We start from the raw sequence: 11,550 nt of genomic DNA on the forward strand, positions 1-11,550 counted from the left end.
CTCAGCAGTGTGTGGATATATTTTTATTCTTACTGGATGGCTATTTATATGATTCATTTTCATAAAATAATTATCCTTTGAAGTTAAAATAGGTGCTGTTTTATTGCAAACGTGTTATTTCTATGCTAGGAGATTTTTTTCTCTTCAGCAGTGTCTGGATAATTATATTTTTACTCTTACTGGCTATATAGAAGGTACAATTTTGTAAATCAATGATTATTTTCTATTTTCTGAATGCCTAATCATAAATGAACCAAAACTAAACATAAATATTGATATCCGTAAAAGAAAACATCCTATTGATCTGTATAATGGGAGAGACTGTTGCTTAACAATCGTTCATTATTGTTAGACATCATTAGTTCCATGTTGCATGCAGCTGTAAATTGGGAGACATTCTGCTGCAGTATAGGACCTTCTAATAAATATCAATTAGATCTTGAGTAGATTGGGTTAAAAAACTTTCTGGCATTGGTCTCCCAGATTTTTCGGTCAAATATTCATGAAGCATTTATTGAGTTAGAAACCGGAATGTTAGATGTGAGAAACTCAAAGAAGTACGTGTAGCTTGCCTAGAATACTAAAAGTTTTTTGTGTGTCTCTGTTCAGTGGATATTGGAAACGGATGTCTTTTATCATGTTTTAGTATCCTGAAAGTCTTCTATTCAGTGTTATATGGGCTAACAGGCTAGTGGTGCGGTGCATATTGTCATTAATGTGTGTTGATGGATTTTTAATATCATCCCATTTTTATTTAATATATGTTCATGAAAGTTTAGTTATGAAATAGGAAACATTTGAGCATTTTAATATTCAGAATTATTTACTTTTCTGGATTAATAATTTCTTTGATAACTATGATTTTAATGTTTAATATGGTTGGGAACATTTTCACTAAATTGGTAATACCCAAAGTATTAAAAATAATATTTAATATAAATTATTCTTCCTCTTATAAAATATAAATACACATTGCCTGTTTGTTTTTTAAGGTGAAGGCAGTATCTGATACCCCAAAAAAGATGTGACAACAGTATTACCTTGAGCCAGGATGGCCTTCAGACTGTTGGTGACCTTGACATTTGTGTTGACCTTGGAGGGGAAGACCACCATAGTTCTGGATGATGTTACCGCTCTGGTCGGACACAGGTTCGAGTATGTGGTCGGAGATTCGGAGTTTCTCAGTGTCTATAAGATGGTTAAGGTGAGTTGCTGCAGCTATGTTTGTAATCTTTATACGCTTGTTCATTGAACAAGACATATTATAGTTTTACCTGCAGTGTATGGGCGAGTGGGTATTCTGGCTATTTGGTTTTTGCCTCCAGTATTTTGTCCAGTCAGAAACTTAAGAAGCCTTTGTCCAATAACCATCAAATTTGGTCAGAATGTGAATGGGCATAATATTTTGGATAAGTTCCATAACCAGCCATATCGCTCTTGTCAGTCGAGAGAGTTATTGCCCTTTAAATACAGAATTGACCCTTTTTAGGTCTAGTCTGATCAATAACTTTAGAAGCCTTTTACCAAATATCCCAACTTGTTTTGCCAGAATGTGACATTGTGTATGGGCATAATAATCTCCGACAAGCTAGTCAACGAGCCCTATTGCTTGAGTCACTAGAGAGTTATCCCCCTTTAATTACAGAAATTACCTTAAATAGGTCTTGTCCCATCTAAAACTTAAGAAGCCTTTCACCAAAAATCATTACTTATGTTGTCAGAATGTGTATGGGCATAATATCTTGGGACAAGTTTATTAACCATCCAGATCGCTTGAGTCACTGGAGAGTTATTCCCCTTTAATTACAGAAATAACCTTTAAATCGGTCTTGTCCCATCTAAAACTTTAGAAGCCACAGTCTAATCATCAACAAATTTAGTCAGAATGTGTATGAGCAGAATATCTTGGTCAGGTTCATTCACAAACCATGACACTCCAGAGCTATGCCTCTTGATTTGGCAAAAACTGTTTTCACATTGTAGGCTCTCTAAACTTGGCTTATCATTCAATCCATATCACCAAACATGGGTCCTAAAATTAAGACAGGCATATTTTGTGACAGTTATGTTGCTTAGAGATACGTATTTTTATATTAATGGATAAATCCTTAAGTTTTATCTCTGACACAGTGGGTGAAATTTAGACACACTAATGTTTAAACAACACTATAATCAGACACATTGGTTTAAACAATTCTATAATCAAACAATAACAATTTGAAATATATTGATAGACTATTAAAAAATCCTCAATAACTTTAATACTACACTTTTGTTTACTGTGATTTGATCTTGATTATGTTGAAATTAAACTAAAGAATATTCCCTTAACATAAAATAATTATATTGTTGTATTCCAGATTGTTGAGAAGGGAGTAAAGAAGCTACCAGAGTGGCTGGAGTATGACAGCAACACAAGTGTACTGACAGGGACCCCAGGGCTGGGAGACCTCGGTGTGTACACCATGCGGATGAGGGCTGATTGTATAGACCCCGCTGTCACCTTTTGTCATGACCGGATCAGTCGTACCTTCCACATCCGCGTGGACGAGCCAATCAAGTCTGCAGAGTCTCGTGGTAGACAAGTTATCCATATGCATGTTGGGATGCAACCATATCCGACTAACACAAAGCCTGGTAATAACAGTGCCATTAGCTCTTGATATAAGCATGGCTCTTGATAATAGCATGGCTCTTGATAATAGCATGGCTCTTGATAATAGCATGGCTCTTGATAATTGCATTGATCTTGATACTTCTATTTTTGTTTATACAGATTTGAGTTTTCACTCCTCTAGTTTCTTATTATATCAAACTGATTTGTCCATTTCGTCAGTGTTAATTTTTTCTGTGATTTCAAGTAGCGTGTCTGTCTCTTTTATCTCATATAAACACAATGTTTGGTCCTCGTTTTGCTGTTATAACAGTGCAGTTGCATATTTTGTGGCTTTAGTTTTGCATGTGCCAAATATCAAAGATGCCTACCTCGTTGACCTTAGTTTGAGCTTAATAAATAAGTTGTCAAGTTTTATTTCTAAAGATATAATTTAAAACAGCATGCAATGTTTCAAGGACCAACAAAGAGGAGTTAATTCATAAAAGATACAAGCACGTTCTGACAGCAGGCCCAGGAAATGTGATCGAGGCACCTAGCCTGTAGACACTTTGAACACCTAGCTGACTTTACCGGTGTCCTGCAGCTCAACATAGATGTGGGTTAGTTAACACAACAGCTGGGCCATGATGTAATAGCCTGGTATGTGCAAAACGACCGCCCCATACCCCCCAGGGAAAAAAGGGCGGCCTTACATGGAAGACTAAATAGAGCTACGCCTTCCTTCTCACCTCCAGTGCCAACTTCTATCTTCCTTTTCTGCTCCATCTTTCACTGTGCCATCGTCATTTAGTTTTATATTTGAATCTTCATTTGTAATACTCTCAGTTTTAACATCATTGTCAGCACCTGCATATCTGTGTAGCTTTGATCACTTATTGAACTTGTCAGCTTTATCAGCTCCTTTTTCAAAATGTTCTATATTTTCTTTGTTTTCATCTTCTTCTTTCCCTATTGCTATGCATTCCTTTACTTTGTCAGTAGTGATATATATATATATATATATATATACCAAATTTCACACCCCCCTCGTTCATGTCCTCCATGCACATGTTCATTTGCTCTTCAGCATATCTGTTTTTGTGTCTCGAAATTCAAGTAATTACCTCTACCTCATATGTTGATCCTCTAGTTTAGCATAATTATCATCTTCACCTATTTCAGTTTCTATAATCATGCTTGAGACATCAGTACCTTTTCAGACACCCGCTAGTTTGACTGATTCCTTTGTCAGTAATGCTTCATCTTTATATTTGTCAAGATAAAGCTTATCATTTTTGTCAAGGTCTAGTTCAACATATTTTTCAAGATCTATTTCAACATATTTTTCAAGATCTAGTTCAATATATTTTTCAAATGCTGTATATATTCTTCAAGATCTGTTTCAATATAATTGTCAAGATCAACGTCAGTGTACTACTTCAATACTTTAGTCAAGATCAAACTCTTTTTCTGTCAACAAGCTCATTATTTTTGTCAAGTTAACTTAGAATTCAAAGTAAGATGCATACTGAGACTACCTTTATCATTGTCAGTTTTTGCAGAGCTTCAAACATCTTCCAGTATTTCATCAACACTGACTTCAGATTTTAAGTTTATAACATCCCAAACTAGTGAGGTTCATTGGTCTTACATAAGTTCTTAATTCCCTAGTAAGTACATCTTCAGTTCAAGGTTTCTCATCAGATAAAATGAATACAAGTTTTATTTCATATTTTTTTACGAGCTTGTCTGCCTCAATGTTTCCATCTATAATTACATCCTCAAGATTGATAGCAACTTACAGCTCTAGTTCATTCAATGAATCATAAGCCATTAAACAACCATTTTAAGCTGATCTATTCCATCTTCAAGATCTTATTCACTGACCAATCTTTCTTTCTTTTCACCTCCTTCAACTAGTATCATTTCCCCGTATTCAAGCAAAATGTCCATCTTTAATACACAGCCAACAATTATTTCATCTAGTTTTTCATCTTATTTTACTTCTCCAATGCTTTCTATAACTAGTTTGTTAGACTCCCCATAAGTAGCTTTGTTGTTTGACACACCAACATTGTCTGTTTCATTATCAGTAAGTGGCTCCACAACATTAGACACACTTGCAGTTAGCAATTATAATTTCTTCCATCCCAAAGCTGCCTATAACTCCAACTATCATTACAGATTCTGAAACAAATTCCTTCACGTATTCATCTTTTTATTCAGCACACCACAAAATAGCTGCCCTACCTTCATCCATGCCTTTATCAAGTCAAACCATGAATAAAAAAACCCAGACTTTTTACTAGCTCATTTTCATCACATTCATCAAACTCATCATATCATGTTAAATATTCTTCTTGGTCTTTTCAGAATTCATCTTTCAAAAGAACTGTTACATCAACATCAACAACATTATCGCCTTCAGCCTCAAAATCTGTAAATATATCAACAAGAAGTTTATCTTCCTTATTTTCCATCACATCAACAACAGTTTTATCTTCAATCTCAATGCCTTTACCTAAACTCTTAAGTAGTGTATCTACTTCATTTTCTATCACAAAAACAACATTTTCATCTTAAATCTCAAAATCTTTATGTATATATTCACAAGAAGATTATCTTCCTTATATTCCATTACATCAACAACAGTTCCCTCTTCAATCTCAATATCTTCACCTAAAATCCCAAATAGTGTTTTAACCTCATTTCCCATCAAACCAACAGCAGTTTCATCTTCAATCTCAATATATTTACCTAAAACCTCAAGTTTTGTTTCTTCCTTATTTATCATCACAACAACAAGTGTTTCCTCTGTCTGGAGAGTTTCATCATCTGTGGTGTCAGGCATCCTTCATATACCTTCAACTGGTAGAGTTTCTGTTTGTGTTTCATCTAAGTCGCCCACAATGACACTAACTGTTATATCATCTCTCTTCACTTACACTTTAGACTTTTCATCCAATGCCATGGTCATGCCAACTGATATGAAACTTAATTTAGATTAGCAATAATTAGCTGTCTTTACTTATATGTGTGTGCATGTTAAATAATATATCATATAATAGATTATGACGTGCATGTTCTAATGGATTATTATTTGGCTCACAATATTAACAAAAATATTTTAATATTAAATGCTCCTTTATTGAAATTGTGCTCAGAGCATGTTTAATAATGCAGTTGTTATTTTAAGTTTTGCATGCGGTATCAACCAAGAAATCCTCTTAGCCAATTATTGGATAATGAATACCAGGAACATGTACATGTTTATAAGTTAAAGAGTATATTTAGCTGTTGTTGTGATATTCAGTTCCTTTTTACACAGGACTGTGTTTGAAAACTGTTGCTTTCTATGTCTAGACCATGAACCATGAAGTTAAAGCAGAAATCTCACAGATTTATCGTTGTGACAACTTTTTTGTTTGTTGTCTCTGAATGAGCCAATTTTTGCATAAATGTCTTGAAACCAGTGACTGCTGACAAAAGATCAGATTGCAGATGTTCATATTTACGTTCAAAAACTGATGTTTTTTGGGTAAAAGCGTTACTCATGTTTTAAAAAAAATGAACTTTTCGGTAGTTTTACCAAACATTTGAGAATTGTTCTGTTGTGAAATCCAATATGACTGAATTGAAGGCATTGATGCCTTAATCAGATTAAAGCAATTGTTAACCAGTCTATATCTACTTTCAGCGGCCCCAGACCTGCCCCCTTATGTAAACAAGTCAATTGATCACCTGGACGTAATGGTCGGCAGGTACTTCCAGTATAACATTCTCAAAAGTATGTTTCTGGACAAGGAGGATGGGAATTCCCGTAACCTTACCCTGGACATCAGCCTTGTCAGTGGGAAAACCCTGCCTACAGACTCCTGGCTTATGTTTGATCCTGAGGGTCAGATGTTGTATGGAATTCCATTTGAAAATGATGCGACTGGGAACAGATCAAGATCGGTGATTAAAAGGTTCATACTTACTGCTACAGATTCACAAGGACAGAGTGCTAAAGATGTGATCAGTATTACATACAAGTTTCAGACTAAAGTTACGCATAAGATATTTCTTAACTTGAATAGTAGCTTACATTTTAGTTTGAATTCCTTACAGGCTTATAGGAGTTACTTAATTCAGGTTGCTTATACACTTGCCAAATTTTACAATGACAGTGATTTGCGCCATTTTACATTTTTTGAACCATCGGAAGGGTCATTAATGTTTCCGTTCCTTTGGGGAAACAATTCATTGTTCACGAACATTTGCAAACGGCAAGAAATAGAGTTTCTATTCAATCAAATTGTCCATAAAAACGACTCAGTGACCAAACTTTTCTCATCTCATTTTCCTGATGATCCACCCACATCAGCAGAACTTTTTTATGTCGGGGTATGTCTCTCATCCACCACAACTGTACCTCCACCCACGCCAGCTCCAGCCACCGAGAAGGCCTGGATAGAGATCGTTCTACCAGCATTAATTGCAATATTAGTGATAGTGATTATAGCCATCTTGTTGTTGATATGCTGTAGACACAGGCGACCAAGCAAGCGGGTACCGGACTCGGACAAGCCCATGTTTCTTGAGGACCGACGACCAATCATCTTTCCCGAAGAGTTGGAGATGCTGGACCCCTCGATGAAGCCCAAGGGGCCGTTGGTGCTGCCGGCTGACTATCTACAGGAGACTCTCCCTGAAGTACCCCCACATGGGCGCCCTTCCCCACCCTATCGTGCTGCCCCGTCCACAGAGGAAGGGCCCCCTGTCCCACCCCACCACTCATTTGGAGGCCCTCTGCCACAGGACGCCCTCTCTGACCCCCCTCCATACAGACTTCCCCCACCATACTTCAACCCCCATAGACTCTCGTAGGGAAATTTGTCTGTTTTAGAACTTAGTCATTTGTATAAAAGTCATAAACTAAATTAAACAGGCCATATTATTATTTTTTTTGGGGGGGGGGATTATAATTATTTATGTTGCCTTACATTTACATGTAGAAACAAATTATATAAGTTTTTTCTTTGAACTGCATATTTCTAATACCTAATTAAACTTATCAAAGTTCTTACTAGATAAATCGCCAGCTGTTCTCAGGAAGTTTATTGAAGTATATAATTTCTACATATTTCGCATAACATGCAAAACATGTATTTTTTTTATATAAAGGATAACTGATTACACATTCAGTGTATATGGTCTTATTTATTTTATGGGTCTTATAATTGAAATCTGTTTTAGTCATGGTGCTAATTTTGCAGATTTGCCAATTTGGAAATATTTTTGGCTGGTTACTCAAATTGTACAATTATACATGTATAAATAGATAGTACATATGTTCAGGGCTTTTCCATTTAAACATATAACCCCTGGGGGTAAGGCACTTTTATTTTTTGTCCCCCCTCCCCCCACATAAGCAAATTAACCCTTTTGGAGTCCAAATTAGTGAAAAAAGACACACACACATATGCTATTAAAATAATTGCCTTTCCCCTAGGGGTTATACGTTTTACTGGAATAGCCCTCATCTTAGAATGTATTTTTTTTTTAAATAAACAATATGTTTTGTATCAGAATATTTGAGCTGCTATGTATTTTATTTTATTACTATATCATGTTTGCAGAACATGATAACAACCAGTGATGTTAACTTTTGTTCAACTGTTAACAATAAACAAGACATAATAATCTTTAAGCTCTACCGTCTTAATAGTGTAAGCCGGGAATTATAAATATTCTGGTTTTCCCAAGCTTATCCTACGGTACAAACAAAATGATACCGTTTTAATATACACACATTTCTTCGAAAACAATAGAGTCATTGGTCTGTTATATGCATTTCAATGGCTCAAGTTTCACCTTTTATTGGAACTGGCATGGGAAAACCCAGTTATATGAATTCCAGGCTGTTTCTTTTACTTTACTTAAGTATGAGATTAAGAACGAAATGGTTGTGTTCACATGCAGATACCCCCGGTATGTGCATCCGCAGAATCATTGTCAGCATAGTTGTGCAAAATAATTATCACCATGAAATGTTATAAGGCCAAAAAAACAAAAACATTTGGTTTGGGTTACCCGACCCTCCTGATAAAATAGGTGTCGACCCTACCACTTTTATAGTCAGTCCTTAAAAAAAGATAAAAAAAACAACTTTTTAAGTGTTTGTTTTAATATGTAGTTTAAAACCTTAAAAGCTTTATACAGAATATTTTTTCTAACACAATTCTCCAATGATGACAATAACGTTCTTATATAAAGCCTAATAAAAAAGAGTAAAAATCTAAAAGCCTACCTACCCTACCTGTTTTTGAAATTGATGTAACCCTAACCAAACCATTTTTTTTGGCCTAACAGTACATGCCAATGAAAAGATGATTCTGTAACAGTGAATAGTTATCATTACTGGCATTATATTGTTTATCTATTATATATACCGGTAGGCGACGGAAAGCATGATAATACAGGTATTTGATGAATTACTACCATATTGCCGTTACAGTTAGTAGTCTGTATGTAATATAGTACTAAGTAATACCACTATAACTCTGATAGAGTGTTAGAAATTGTAGAATTTTTTGGAGGCTTTTTGTATATTATGTTTTATCTGTTCTATTTTTTCTATGATTAATTTCTACTGTATCAGTATTCTCCAGAGTTATAATGTGTTCTTGTTCGATTGAGATTACTTTTTTGTTTATGAATTCATATTTCATGAGTTCTATATGTTTAAGATAATGAATGCAATGATTTAATTTTTAATGTCTTTGGCCATACGCAAATATCATGATGTATTCACAGATTACCACTGAAAAGAAAACAAAACAGATAGTTATAACTTCACAAAAAGAACCCCAGATGAAATAAATAAAGCAGTTTATAACATCAACTCAAGAAGCAAGACAGCAAGACTGCAAGAGACTCTGTTTGTTTTCATCTTAAAAATGTTTGTGAAACAAACAAATGTTTGTGAAACAAACATATTTTTCACTATTGTGCCAGTAGTGTGTTTATGCTTTTATATGATTTCTGCATTACTTCAGTGCAATATATGATTCTTAGCTGCAATTCGCAGGTTGACAGATTTGACCTTTTTTCATTTCTTTATCTCATAATCAGCTGATTTTGGCATCAGTGCATTCAACTCAGTCATACAAGATAACTCACAATAGAAGAATTATCAATTGTTGGGTGTATGGCCAAAAATTTCATTTTTTTAAGCTGTTGTAAAGGCTTCAAGCTGTAAAACATAAATTTTCAAATGTAAATATGAAAACTAGGTCTGGATCATATTACTGGTTTTCAGACATAAAATAAAGCAAAAATAGGCTCATTCCAAGATGTAAAAATTAAAAAAAGTTTTCAAATCAATCAATCTGTGAGAGTGCAGCTTTAAAGACACATTAGTTAATTTGCCTATGCATTTTAATAGCAGTCTGCCAGTATCACTTCTTGGTGCTTCAATATGATATATTGTATTTTATGTTTTATGGTGTGTTTAATTAAGTTTGTTAAAACTGTTTGTTCTGTGGTTGCCTTTGTTTCGTATCGGTTGTGCTAAGAACTATATTAAGTTTGCACTCTTTTTTTTATCATTTTGTTGTTTTATTTTTATACATACATGTGTTGGTAATTACTAACATAATGTAAACATTTGTGCTCATTAGCTGCTTTTTGAAATCATATCTTGTGCTATTCTTGTATGTAAAACATGTGAAATATTGCAATTTAAGAACTCATCTTTTACATTTCAGTGTATTTAATATGTATCTTTATATGAACATTTGTATTAACTATTAACGAATAAAACTCAAATCCTTCAATTGTTTTGGTTTTAAAAGCCTTCAGTAATTTTGTTGTTGTAAGTATCCATTCGTTGTTACGGTCAGTAACTAAAGAATACCTGTTTTCTGGATCCTTAAATGTACATGAGGTTGGTCATTAACATGTAGACAAATCCTATCGATATTGAGGTCAAAAGGTCCATGATTGAAATGAAAGTGCCCTTTAGAAATAAACAAGAGCTGTCACAGTATGTGACGAATGCCCCCGAATGTGACATTGACCTTTGAACAATGTCAGTACATAAAAAAGGAGAAAAATAGCAATGAAATGTGTGGATAAAGCAAGGAATGAACAAGTGAAATATATAAAAACACTAATTACCTCTCATTGATGTTTTGAAACACCACATGAGACCTATGCATGGTCACTGTAATGTGCCAGTGTTGTTGTTGGTCTTATGCCAACTTAACCAGGGAAAAAATATGGTCAATTCATGTGGCAAGTTATTTTAAAAATCTGTCCATACAAGAGAAAGTTACAGCCAGGACACGAGAAGATGAGCCGGAAAGACAGACTGACGGACGGTTCAATTTTAATATGTCCACCTTTGGGGGCATAAAAATGTTTTGATAAAAAACTAATGTTGGCCAGAAGATGACCATAGTGATCTTTAGGTCACATGATCAAATGTCAAGGTCACAATGACCTTTAGTCATACAATGGTTCAGATAAATAACTGGAACTGACTGATCCCAGGATCTTCTAAGGATTTCACATGAACTGAGCCCTGGTTTATCCAAGGTCATGCTTTGCCCCTACTTCAGGTTATTTTTTTCTGTAGAAAATTGAATATATATACAAATTAAGATTCTGAGTGTTGGTAATAAGGATTAAGCTTTTTCCAATGTGTCCTGTTTCCATTTCATGTTTAAACTCTGCATCTCCACAAGAATAGTAAAAAAATAATCCATAATAGTTCACATTTTAACCTGAGAAATGTGCAGTCCACAATTTCCAGTAAATTTATAGATGTCTATCTATGTCAAAGTGACTTAAAAATCAAAGGTCAGTTGAACCATGATTACGGTTTCAACTTCATAAATGCTTTATTATATTTATTATTATAAGGTGGCCGCAAATGTTAAAGACATACCTTTGTAATAAGTTCTTCC

At 34.5% G+C, this 11,550-nt stretch overlaps 1 protein-coding gene across 6 annotated transcripts in view; it reads left to right on the forward strand.

Moving 5' to 3' along the window:
* LOC128217656 (dystroglycan 1-like) overlaps positions 1-10,416 on the forward strand; it is a 29,010-nt gene extending 18,594 nt beyond the window's left edge. For 4 of the 6 annotated variants that reach the window (XM_052924943.1, XM_052924940.1, XM_052924941.1 and 1 more), the window contains exons 2-4: positions 993-1,204; positions 2,361-2,637; positions 6,294-10,416. In XM_052924943.1, the coding sequence (XP_052780903.1) occupies positions 1,052-1,204; positions 2,361-2,637; positions 6,294-7,465 (1,602 nt within the window). In that variant the 5' untranslated portion in view covers positions 993-1,051 and the 3' untranslated portion in view covers positions 7,466-10,416. Of the gene's footprint in view, positions 1-698; positions 718-992; positions 1,205-2,360; positions 2,638-6,293 lie in introns of those variants that run through there. The other 2 variants (XM_052924945.1, XM_052924946.1) reach the window with 2 other exon arrangements.
* The last annotated feature ends 1,134 nt before the right edge of the window (positions 10,417-11,550 follow it).

Source organism: Mya arenaria, chromosome 14 (genome assembly GCF_026914265.1).
Source record: "Mya arenaria isolate MELC-2E11 chromosome 14, ASM2691426v1".
NCBI lineage: Eukaryota > Metazoa > Mollusca > Bivalvia > Myida > Myidae > Mya > Mya arenaria.